The sequence below is a fragment of the Perognathus longimembris genome, chromosome 17 (genome assembly GCF_023159225.1).
Source record: "Perognathus longimembris pacificus isolate PPM17 chromosome 17, ASM2315922v1, whole genome shotgun sequence".
In the NCBI taxonomy this organism is placed as follows: domain Eukaryota; kingdom Metazoa; phylum Chordata; class Mammalia; order Rodentia; family Heteromyidae; genus Perognathus; species Perognathus longimembris.
Window position 1 is genome coordinate 8,322,775 of NC_063177.1, and position 13,024 is coordinate 8,335,798.

General features: G+C 37.9%; 1 protein-coding gene across 3 annotated transcripts in view; it reads left to right on the top strand.

Annotated features, from left to right (window-relative positions):
• Nucleotides 1-13,024, top strand: part of Rabep1 (rabaptin, RAB GTPase binding effector protein 1) — a 107,906-nt gene that overhangs the window by 60,054 nt on the left and 34,828 nt on the right. For all 3 annotated transcript variants that reach the window (XM_048366248.1, XM_048366250.1, XM_048366249.1), the window contains exons 6-7: nucleotides 7,159-7,294; nucleotides 12,446-12,624. In XM_048366248.1, coding sequence (XP_048222205.1) covers nucleotides 7,159-7,294; nucleotides 12,446-12,624 — 315 coding nt within the window. The remainder of the gene's footprint in view (nucleotides 1-7,158; nucleotides 7,295-12,445; nucleotides 12,625-13,024) is intronic.

Genomic DNA, 13,024 nt, shown 5'->3' on the forward strand with positions numbered 1-13,024 from the left:
AGGTAAAAATGAACCTCCTAACCTCTAACTGGAAACAAATACCCCCCCCCCCCCACAAAATCCAGATATAAACAAGTTCAAAGGAAGTAAGTAGGATAAGGGAAAACAGATAAGGAGGGACTCTGTCTCATAAACAGTTTTTCAATAAAGCAGGAACGAACTTGAATGCACTTTATATAGTTTTGAAATATCTGAATTGAAAAGTAACGATAAGAAGGAATTGATAATTATAGTAGCACATTTGAACTGACCTTTACAGAGAACAAGTAGAAAAAAACAATTAGGGGGCTGGGATGTAGGTAAAGTGCTTGCCTAGCAAGTGCAATGTCCTGGGTTCGATCCCCAGTACCAAAGGGGGAAAAAAAAAAAAAGAGAAAAAGATGCAAAAAAACACGTGTTCTGAAAAGTCAAGTTTATAATTAAGATTTAAAAGACATCCAAAAAAGAGACATTGTATTTTATACAGTTGGAAAGCATGGTAATAAAATGGTCAGCATTTAGTAGCATAGGTGACCTTGGGCAAATTACTTCCTGTACTTTGTTTTTTTCCTCAAGTGTAAACAGGGATAATATGCCCACCTGCCAACAGAGTATTATAAGGATCATTCACATTAGTACATAGAGACACTTAGGATATTCACAGTAGAGCTAGCACCTGCTTAGCGAGTACAAAGCCCTGATTTCAAACCTTAGTGCCAAAGAGATAAAAAAACAAACAAGGCACATGATATTTTCAGCTTACTTTTTGTAAAATATCTGGACGTTATGATACATTAAACTTTTCATACTAGGTCTTAACATTTTTCTATAAGGTCAACAAATATTAAAAGAACTGATATTATGTCAGTTCAGTTTTCTGATCACAGATGATTTAATTATTTAAAATAGAATGATAGTTAAAACCAGATGACTAGAAATGAGAAAAATACTGATGGAAAAAAAATCACAAAATATTTACTTCAAGTTTCTTAAAAAAAAAAACCACAAAATAAATGAGGGAAATAATACAAACAAGAGAAGAAACTAGTGAGATAGAAAGGCAAAAGGCAACAGAAAATATTAACAATGAAAAACGAATATTTCAGTAGATAAATAAGACTTTTAAGGCTGGGAATATGGCCTAGTGGTAGAGTGCTTGCCTTGTATACATGAAACCCTGGGTTCAATTCCCCAGCACAACATATGTAGAAAACAGCCAGAAGTGGCGCTGTGCCTCAAGTGGCAGAGTGCTAGCCTTGAGCAAAAAGAAGCAAGGGACAGTGCTCAGGCCCTGAGTCCAGCCCCAGGACTGGCAAAGATAATAACAATAATAATAAAATAAGACTATTAAAAGGGCCAGCACAATGGTGTATAATCCTGGTCACTCAGATGGTAGAAATTGAGGGCAGTCATAGGTTGAGGCCAGCCCTAGTGAAAAGTTATCAAGACTCATCTCAGCCAACAAGCTGTGATCTTAGCTGTGTGGGAGGCATAGGAGGATTGTAGTTTGAGGCCCTCTCAGGCAGAAGCATAAGACTCATCCAAAAATAACTAAAACTAAAAGGGCTGGGGATATAACTCAAGTGGTAGTGGTAGTGCCTTCAAGTGCAGTGTTTGAGTTCAAACTCCAGTACTGCCAAAAAGAGCAACAAACAAAAAAGATTATTAGGGCTGGGAATATGGCCTAGTGGTAAAGTGCTCACCTCGTATACACGAAGCCCTGGGTTCAATTCCTCATCACCACATATATAGAAAAAAGCCAGAAGTGACACTGTGGCTCAAGTGGTAGAGTGCTAGCCATGAGCAAAAACAAGAAGCCCGGGACAGTGCTCAGGCCCTGAGTTCAAGCCCCACAACTGGCAAAAAACAAACATAAAAACAAAAAAGACTAATTAGAAAAAAATAATGACAAGTCATTAGAAATGAAACATAGAACATGATTACAAATAAGTAGATCTGAAAATAGTGAATATAGTGAACAGTATCATCCCAATAAATTTTACAAAGGAGGAAATGAAAAAATTCTGGTACGCATGGTGGTGTGCCTGTAATCCCAGTACTACAGGAGGAGCATTCACAGCCAGTCCTGGCTGTGTAACATGGCCCTGCCTCAAAACAATACACACACACACACACACACACACACACACAACAAAGACTGGGAAAGAAGTGATGAAACTGATTAGATTGTCTAAAAGTCAGAGAATATACAGTACGTTACTAGAGATAATAACAGCTCAAGTTAAGAGCCATTTTGTTGAGATTAAGACAGAAAACAGGTATTGCTATACCCCAGAATTATTAAATTAAAGAATACCATGGGGATAAAGTACTCTTATTTATAACAATAAAAAATTTTAGTTACTCATGAATACATCTGAACAAATAGACAATATATTTATAGAATGCATTATAAATGGAGACCTGAATACATATATGTTCTTTAACCAATAGAACATGATAAAACAGTATGTCCTAGAATGTTAATTTATAAATTTGAAATCCAGCAGGGTTTAATAAGGAACTTGACAAATACATCTTAGAATTCTAAAGAAAAGCAACAGATTTGAAATATACCCAGAAAACATTTTGAAGAAGGTAAGTTGGGGAGATTTGTCCTACCAACTAGATTAAGATACAATGATGCCTAGCTCAGTCCTCGGTACTACCTTCCCCTGGTGGGGGGAAAGACTTACAGTAAAGGTACTGAAATTAAGGTAGTTACGGTTTTCTGCATAAACAAATGGACCAGTGAAACAGAATATTGAGCTTGGAGATAAACCCATATGTATGTGAAAAATTTGACATACATTGCCAGTCAATGGGGAAAGAACAGATTGCTTTAAAATATGCCTTTTGATATCCTAAAAAATTGGAAGAATAAAGAGGAATCACAGAAAAGTAATAGGGAGAAGGCATAGGTAGGAGAATTGCATTGAGTGGGGGTGAATGTGGTAAAAGATTTTTATACACATGTATGAAATTAGAACAGGGAAATATGTTGAAATTTAAGTTTTTATTTTTTGCCATTACTTGAACTCATGGTCTTTCAGTTCTTCTTGGCTTTTTGCTCAAGGATACCAGTCTAACACTTGAACTCTATACCTCTTCTTTCACTGTTGGAATTGTTTTAAGAAGTAGGAGAGGGGATCAGGGAGAGAGATGCAGCGGTGAGTTTGGGGCACATTGTACGTATTTATGGAAGTATAACAATGAAACCGCCCTTGTACAACTGACACATGCTAATAAAAATATGCTTTACAAACCATACTGGTGACTCACACCTCTATTTCTAACTACTCAGGCTGATGTCTGAGGTCTGAAGCTAGCCCTGGCAGGAAAGTTCATGAGACTCTTCTCCACCTAATCACCTAAAGCAGGAAGTGGAGCTGTCTGGTACAAGTGGTAGAGCACTAGCCTTGAGCAAAAAAGCTCAGAGACAGTGCCCAGGCCAAGTCTCAGGACCAGCATTCATTTATTTGTTTGTATATATGCATGTGTGTATGTATGTATACACATGTATATGTATGTATACACATGTATGTATGTATACATATGTGCTTTTTAGATATTCTCATTATAAAGTAAAATTAGTTTCCTAAGTTTATTTCAGTAAACTTGAATTCTGAAAGTGAGAAGGAAATCTGAAGACTTTTTACATGTTAAAAGAGAAAGTGAGTCAGGGGTGCCAGTGGCTCACACCTGTAATCCTAGCTACTCAGGAGACTGAGATCTGAGGATCACAGTTTGAAGTCAGCCTGGGAAGGAAAGTCTGTGAGACTCTTTTATCTCCACTGAACTACTCAGAAAGGACTGGAAGTGGCACTGTGGCTCAAATGGTAGAGTGCTAAGAAAGCTCAGGGAGAGAGTCCAGGTTCCTGAGTTCAAGCCCCAGGACCACCCCACTCCCCCCCCAAAAAAAAAAGAATGTGGAAGGGAAAGAATGATGGAAGAGATGGCTGATCAAAATAAATGTACATGTCAAGATGAAACCCCTTTGAATAGCTATTCAAAGAGAGAGAGAGAGAATGAGAATGAATGTGAGCTTAGGCTGTAGTTCAATGGTACAGCATTTGACCAGTAAGGCTCAAGGCTCTTGGTTTGATATTCAGCCCCAGAATGAATTTGGAAAGAAAAAAAGAAAGATGCTATTAGTCCCTAAACATTTTTCCCCCCTTTGAGACAGGATTTTGCTGTGTAGCACAAACTGGTCTCTTAACTCTTGATCCTCCTGCCTCTACTTTCTTTTTTTTTTGGCCAGTCCGGGGCCTTGGACTCAGGGCCTGAGCACCGTCCCTGGCTTCTTCCAGCTCAAGGCTAGCACTCTGCCACCTGAGCCACAGCGCCCCTTCTGGCCGTTTTCCATATATGTGGTGTTGGGGAATCGAACCGAGAGCTTCATGTATAGAAGGCAAGCACTCTTGCCACTAGGCCATATTCCCAGCCCTGCCTCTACTTTCTTAATGCTGGGTTTATAGACATATAGCACCATGCTTGACAAGATTTCTTAAGTAAGACAAAAATACTGCCTCTGGAAGAAACTGACAAATTTGATTATATTAAAATAGCTTTCTTGTTAAAAGATACTATAAAAAGTCAGAAAGAGAACTGAAGGTATGGGTTAAGTGGTGCCAGATATGAGCAAGAAAATTGAGTGAGAGTTGAGTTCAAGTCTCAGTACCAGTACCAGAAAAGCTACAAGACTATGAGATATGATATCTATGACTCCTATACCTCATAAAAATTAATACTTGAAATTAACAAAAATTGTCAAGTTCATAAGTGACAAAGGGTCCAATAGAAAGACAGATAAATACCAGATAGTTGTAGCATCTGTCACCATCTTGAACCCCCACATGACTAGTTTAGTGGGTTCTGGGGTGACTTGCTGCTTTCTATCACTCTCAGAACAGCTAGTTGCCAGTGGTTTGTCCTCACCCTTTTTCTTTGTCACTAAGGGTGCAGGACTCATTCAAATACTGTGATGTTACTTGTTTTGTATAGCTTCTAAATGTTAGAAACGTATCGATTCTTAGTTGAGTAGAAAACTAGCATTAATAGCAGGTAGAATTAGTGGTTTATATACTACCATTTTCTGTCTGCCATATTGATTCCTTACCATCACCTAATAGAAGTCAAAGAAAACGCCTTATAAAAGTCATGATTTCTCCATGTTGGCTTAGTCTCTTGTTGGCTTACACTGATCCTTAAATAATCATTTTAGTCTCTGACCATTATTATTCTGTAATGGTCAGATAAGCCTGTTCTCCCCCCTCCCCCCAAGTCCTGGGGCTTGAACTCAGGGCCTGAGCACTGTCCCTGGCTTCTTTTGGCTCAAGGCTAGCCCTCTACCACTTGAGCCACAGCACTACTTCTGGGTTTTTCTATATATGTGATACTGAGGAATAGAACCCAAGGCTTCATGTATGTGAGGCAAGCACTCTACCACTAGGCCATATTCCCAGCCCTAAGCCTGTCTTTTTTTTGCCAGTCCTGGGCCTTGAACTCAGGGCCTGAGCACTCTCCATGGCTACTTTTTTGCTCAAGGCTAGCACTCTGCCACTTGAGTCACAACACCACTTCTGGCCATTTTCTATATATGTGGTGCTGAGGAATTGAACCCAGGGCTTCATGTATATGAGGCAAACACTCTTGCCACTAGGCCATATTCCCAGCCCCAAGCCTGTCATTTTAAGTTTAAAAAAGTAGGAAAATAAAAGGCATGAAAATGACCTTGAATATTAACTCAGATATAACCATTAAAAAAAAAACAACTGAATGGTAAGTAAATGATAGGAGTTTAGGATAGACAATTTATATATAACACAGTAAAACAAATGGCCTTATTATCCTAGGTTTTCTGGGGTAGTATTACTTTTTATTTTGGTTATAGCATATCAGATATTAGGTTGAATTGTTAATATTCTGAATATTGTAGGAAATTATTCAACAAAAGAAAACATTCATGGCTGGGAATGTGGCTTACTGGTAGAGTGCTTGCCTAGCATGCATGAAGCCCTGGGTTCGATTCTTCAGTACTACATACACAGAAAAAGCCAGAAGTGGTGCAGTGGCTCAAGTGGTAGAGTGCTAGCCTTGAGCAAAAAGAAGACAGGGCCAATGGTCAGGCCCTGAGTTCGAGCCTCAGGACTGGCACAAAAAAATAAAAATAGAAAGCATTCATTAAAAGATGTCACTTTAAAAAGCATTCTATGCTTGTCCAAGTATGACACCACTTATTCTTCCTATCATGACTTTTCTTTGAACTTCTATGAGCCTATATATTGATAGCATTGTCTTCATTTAATAAATATAAGTCATTTGGAATTACTTCCGATATCAAAGAAAAACAGTTATAAGAATATAGCAATATTTTTCGTAGGAGTGAACTGAAATGTAACTGAAAAAGTGGGTACTGCATATTACTTTAGAAATTCAAATTAGAACTTTTTTTGAGAAGCAAGAGTCATAACTATAATAAAATTTCATATTAAGTCAGGAGATAGGATTATGGGTAAGGCTTAGTATTATAAGCTGAATTTAATATAGTATGTGTTTTAATTAAGATTTACAATTATTTATTTATTTTTTTGGCTGGTCCTGGGGCTTGAATTCTAGGCCCTGTCCCTGAGCTTCTTTTGCTCAAAGCTAACTTATGCTCTACTGCTTGATTCACAAAGCCACTTCTGGCTTTTTTGAGTAGTTTAGAGTCTCACAGACTTTCCTTCCCAGGCTGGCTTTGAACCACAATTCTCAGATCTCAGCCTCAGATTACAGGCATGAGCTCTTGGCACCTGGCTGTGTTTTATAATTAATACTTAAGAAAGTTACTCATAATCTGACCTATGGAATTGGAACCTATTTGTACAACTGTGTAACAATAAATTTTTAAAAATTTGAAAAATTATAAATGTTAGTCTTTATATGCAAATTAATGTAAAAGTGAATATAAGTTTTTTTTTCTCCAAGAACTTACCATTAAGGTGTTTCTTTTTGGAACTTATATTTTAAATAGGAAGTTTTAAGTAATCTTAGTCCTTCAGGAGGCAGAGGAAGAAGGATTATGAGTTAGAGGTTGGCCTAATAAGTTCAAGGCCAGCATGTGACATATGAGATGTTCTGTCTCTGTCCAAAAATTTTTTATAACTTTCAGTTTGATAGAATTGCATCCTTTTTCAGGTTAAAGAACTGAATCATTATTTGGAAGCAGAAAAATCTTGTAGGACTGATCTAGAAATGTATGTTGCTGTTTTGAATACTCAGAAATCTGTTCTACAAGAAGATGCAGAGAAACTGCGCAAAGAATTGCATGAAGGTAAATATATGTTGTGTATGTTTTTGTTTTAGTCTCTAATATGACTATGTAAGTAAAATTAGTATTGACTAATAACAATAACAAATTAGAAAATAACCAGTATCACATATTAGTGATTCAGTCTAAGCTTTGTAATCAGTTTGAAAGTTCTTGTGAAGAGCTACAGCTGTGAATATTACTGTGGGGACTCAGATGGCTAGTGCCAAATATTTCTTCCATGATCTCAACTTTGCAAGGCATGCCTTCTGGGCAGAAAGTTAGGCTTCAAATTTCTGTTTAAACTGGTTTTGTCCATTCCACTACTTAGGTGAAAGTGAATTAGGTAAAAGTGAGAGTGGAGTAGAGGCACACAGTATATTCTAGAGGCCATGTAGAGCATCACTTTTTTTTGGTGGTGGTGGAATGAAGTTTGAACTTAGTTCTTTGATTGCTGGGCAGGTAGGTGCTCTACCACTTGAGCCATACTCCCTGCCAGCTTGGACTGTGATCTTCCCATGGAATCACAGCTATGTACTGCCACACTAACTCACTGGCTGAGATGAGGGTCTTGATAACTTTTTGTCAGCATTGACTTTGAAAATCAGTGATCCCAATTTCTGTCTCCCAAGTAGCTAGGATTACAGGCAATAGCTACCATGCTCAGCTTAATACACTTGTTTTGTTGTTGTTTTTTTAACTTGAGAGTTACTTTTTATTTCCATGAAATAGCAATTGCTATAATAGATATATAGAAAGGTTTTACTTTTTATTTCATTTACTTCTGTTACTATTTTTTATTCTTATTTTTATTTTTCATAAGTCATGGGGCTTGAATTCAAGGCTTGGGCACTGCCCTTGAGCTTTTTCACTCAAGGCTAGTGCTCTACCACTTTGAGCCACAGCGCCACTTCATTTTCCAGTGGTTAATTGGAAATAAGTATCTCACGGACTTTTCTGCCAGGGCTGGCATTGAATCATGATCCTCAGATCTCAGCCTCCTGAGTAGCTAGGATTACAGGCATGAGCCCCAGCATCTGTGTTATTTTAATATGCACAGAGCAGGAAAATAGCTTTTATCCTGAGGCAGAAGAATGTTTATCTTTACAAACTTGTGTGCCTCTTTTGAGAGGTCGTGTGACCTTTGAAGCATTGATGACTAGCCAGAATACACTTGTTTTCTAAGAAACTGTTTTATTTCCATAGTCTCATATAGTGATATACATTGGCTCTGTATTTCCTAAAACAGACACCAAACTTAAAAAGATTAAAACAAGATTAAAAAGTACAGGGTGTGTGTGTGTGTGTGTGTGTGTGTGTGTGTGTGTGTGTGTGTGTGTGTGTGTGTGTGTGTGTGTGTGTGTTTGTGTGTGTGTGTGTGTGTGTGTAGAAACTAGGCCTTGAACTCAAGGTCTGGCACCATCTCTTAGCTTTTTTGTTCAAGGATATTACTCTATACCTCTTGAACCACAGTTCCACTTCTTCCTTTTTGTTGGTTAGTTTGAGATAGAAAGTGTCTTGGATTTGACTGCCTGGGTTGGCTTTGAACCTCAGTCCTCAGATCTTAGCCTCCTGAGTTGGATTACAGGTGTGAGCCACCAGCATCCAGAACTTTTCTTAATACATAAATGACAAGGTATAGCAGAAGGGTTAATACCTACTAATACTGAATCACTATGAAATATAAATTATATAGTAAGATATCTCTAGCAACTGTAATGAGATATGAAAGTATCTTTGATTTATATTGGTGATCAAGTCATAAGTATGGTTGGTGATACTACTGTGGTTTGTTTACTAAATTTTACAATAGAAAAGGAAATTTTTGATTAAAGGACAATGAAGATCTAGTTTTTTTTTAAATCTTACTCAAGTATATGGACCTCTTAAAATTGTATGCTTATTTTTTCTGGCATCAAAATTTGAACTCAAGGCCTTAGACTTGGCTAGTGTTCTACCTCTTGAGCCATACTTCTAGCATTGTCTTTTTTTGCTACTTAATTGGAGATAAGAATCTCTTGGAGTTTACTGCTTGGGCTGGTTTCAAATTTATATCTCCAGGTCTTAGCCTCCCAAATAGCTAGGATTACATGGGTGAGCCAGTGCTGGTGCTTGGCAAAATCTTGTATTTGTTTCAAATTGAACCAGTAACATTTTAATATGTAGGATTTGAATTGTGTTGATAAGTCATACACACACTATATATACATGTACATACACACAATATGTTTATACACATACATATATATGTGTGTATATATGTTGTGTGTGCATGCCCACGTGTGCATGCCGGTACTGGGGCTTGAACTCCCACGTCTAATATTCTGTTTTATTTTTCACTCAGGGCGGCATTCTATCTCTTGAGCTAGTGCCAACTTTTTCCTGGTTAGGTGGAGACTAGAGTCTCACAGATTTATTGGCCCAGGCTGGCTTTGAATCTCAATTCTCAGATCTCAGCCTCTTGAGTAACTAGGATAATAAGGGGAAGCTGGTATCAGCACCCAGCCTCTACAATGAATACTTTAAAATATATAAAATATTGTGGAAAGTAGAGCTATAAATAATTTTGGTTTGCATATGGGTTAGCTTTTTTTTTCCAAAAGAAAGCTGTAATGATAGAAGCTTACAAAATTATTTCATAAAATGTGAAAGTAACCTAATCTTTGAGTAGCTATATGAGCTTCAGGAAAAGTTTCACATTTGCTGTTGAAGACATATCCTGTGTTAATGGGTGTCCAAAAGAAATAGAATTTCTCTTCAAACTTTATAAACCAACAACCCTTCTTAGTCATTGAGACTATCAAGTTTTCCTAATAAATCTGAGAAAAGTTATCGAGAATGTTAAAGTGAAAAAGAAAATGGAGTAATTTCTGTACCAATCAATCATACCAAAAAGCAGTGTCTTTTAATGAAGATAGATCAAAACAGAGCAGTAGTGTCACTTTCATCCTAGCTCAGGGGTGCTGGGTATATAAACAATTTACTGCAACTGCCTCTTATAGGTGCTGTGTGGGAAGTGTGTTAGAATGCAGTGGTCACCAATGAAGAGGGGCTATTCCTTTTGTTCTAGATACTAAAGGGACATGAGTGTCTTAAATTATCCTTTTTTTTTTTCTTTTTTCTGAATGGTGTTTCATAACTTATGATGTTGCTCAGGCTGGTCTCAAACTTGTAGGCACATACAGTCCTCCTGCCTCAGCCATGACACCCACTACACATAGCTGAAAGAAGCTTTCTCTCTCTTTCTGCCTCTTGGTCTGTCTGTCTCTGTCTCTGTCTCTCTCTCTCTCTCCTTAGTCTTGGGGCTTGAACTAAGGGGCTGGGTGCTGTCCCTGAGTTTTTTTGCTCAAGGCTAGTGCTCTGCTCCTGGAGCCACAGCTCCACTTTGGGCTTTTTTGGTAGTTAACTGGAGATAGTCTCACAGGCTTTCCTGCCTGGGCTGGCAGTGAACTGAGACTCAGATCTCAGTCTCCTGAGTAGCTGGGATTACAGGCATTGGTCATCAGCACCTGGCTAATAACAACTTTCTCGATATAATTCTTACTCATCCTTTTTTTTTTTTTTTTGGCCAGTCCTGGGGCTTGGACTCAGGGCCTGAATACTGTCCCTGGCTTCTTTTTTTTTTTTTTTGCTCAAGGCTAGCACTCTGCCACTTGAGCCGCAGCGCCACTTCTGGCCATTTTCTGTATATGTGGTGCTGGGGAATCGAACCCAGGGCCTCATGTATACGAGGCAGGCACTCTTGCTACTAGGCCATATCCCCAGCCCCTTTACTCATCCTTTTAACATATACAAATATAGTTACAAGATTGTTCATCATCAACCACTATTTAATTTCAAAGCATTTTCATTAACTCAAAAAGAAATTGTATATCCATTTGTAGCCACTCCCAATATTTTTTCCCTTCTGTCTCTGACTGTGATAATCTACTTTCTGTCTATATGGATTTGCCTATTACAGACTTAATATGGGATTTTATAATATACGCTCTTTGGTGTTTAGCTTCTTTGGATTTTAATAGTGATGTCAATTTTTCTTGAAAGTTCAATTTGGTAGCCATACAAAGGATGAAAAAAGAGTGGGTAAGATTGAGGGAAGGAAGATGGAAAAAGTAATTTGTAGTAATGGCAGCTATTGCAATTGTCAGTAGTCACAGAGACTACTCTAAGCCAAGCTCCTATGGCAAAGGAAACAGAATTAGTAATTCTGTCTCTGTTGAATGTTTTGGGGTGAAGACAAATGAGAAGTCTCAAGTTTTGACTTGTGTGGCTGGGTTGATGAATGGGTAGATGGTGCTTGCTTTTTCACTCTTCATTGTGAGATGGCTGAACTAATGGTATCAGCAACATACATTTTACAAAGAATTCCTTGGCTTATCTTAAGAAGTATAAACTGAGTAGGCCCAAGAGGAATTATTGGATGACAGATGTGGTTTATCACAATGTATTAAGTACATGTAAGAGTAGTTTCCACATACTGACTTGAGAGCAAATGTTTCCCAAACTGTGTTCTTTGCACACTTGTTATTGAGTCAAGCTGTGAAAGATTGTTTTTTGTCCAATATATTTGGGAAATATTGTACTATATACCATTCTACCAAAAAAAAACAACACAGACATAATTCAAAACTCAAAATCCTACAATAAGGAAATCTTACAAGCTGGGCACTGGTAGCTCACACCTGTAATCCTAGCTACTCAAGAGGCTGAGATCTGAGGATTGAGGTTTAAAGCCAGCCCAGGCAGGAAAGTCCATGAGACTTTTACTTCCAATTAACCACCAGAAAACCGAAAATGGCACTGTGGCTCAAGTGGTAGAGTGCTAGCCTTGGGCTGAAGAGCTCAGGGATAGCACCCAGGCCCCAGAGTTCAAGCTCCACAACCAACCAAAAAAATAAAAAAAAAAAGAAAGAAAGAAATTTTTATGTAACCTAAGAATTCTAAAACTAGTGCAGAGGTACTAATTTCATATGTTCCTAAAAACATACTTTTGGAGATTGCATTGGATCAGTAATGTGGGGACAGCTATCCTGTTTGTTATCTATATTGCCCATGGTGCCAGTCAAGGGCAGACTCCAGATAGAACTGGCCAGATCTACTCTAGTAGCCCTATGCCAAAGAAATTGTCTACCATTAAAATTCAGTGTTTTTGATTGGGGGGGGGTTCCTAAACAGTTTGCCATCTCTTGGAACAAGAGCGACAACAGCACAACCAGTTAAAACATACATGGCAGAAGGCCAATGACCAGTTTCTGGAATCTCAGCGTTTGCTAATGAGAGACATGCAGCGAATGGAGATTGTGCTAACTTCAGAGCAACTTCGACAAGTCGAAGAACTGAAGAAGAAAGATCAGGTGAATAGCAGTTTTGTAGGACTCGTTTACATTGTTAATAAAACACCTCCATCCCCAATGATTACATTACCTTTTGTGTGTTAGATTGACTTACGGTGGAACAAGATGGTATATACCCCTTTACTGTTGTTTTTAATGTTATTATTATATTTGTTTAATTGATTGCAGTGCTGGGATTAAATTTAGGGCCTTGCTCATGTTAGAAAAGTACTCCTCCACTGAGCCATATTTCCAGCCCCTAGATATTTTTCTTTGACTGCAACCTAAATGAAACATAATAGTTACATTTGAGTGATTTTGCTCTTTGGCATTACAAATTAGTTAGAGGAATTAATCTTTTTGGAGTTTGCAGGATGAAGCAGTATGTATTTTGGAGAAAAATTTTCTTTGATTTTTATAA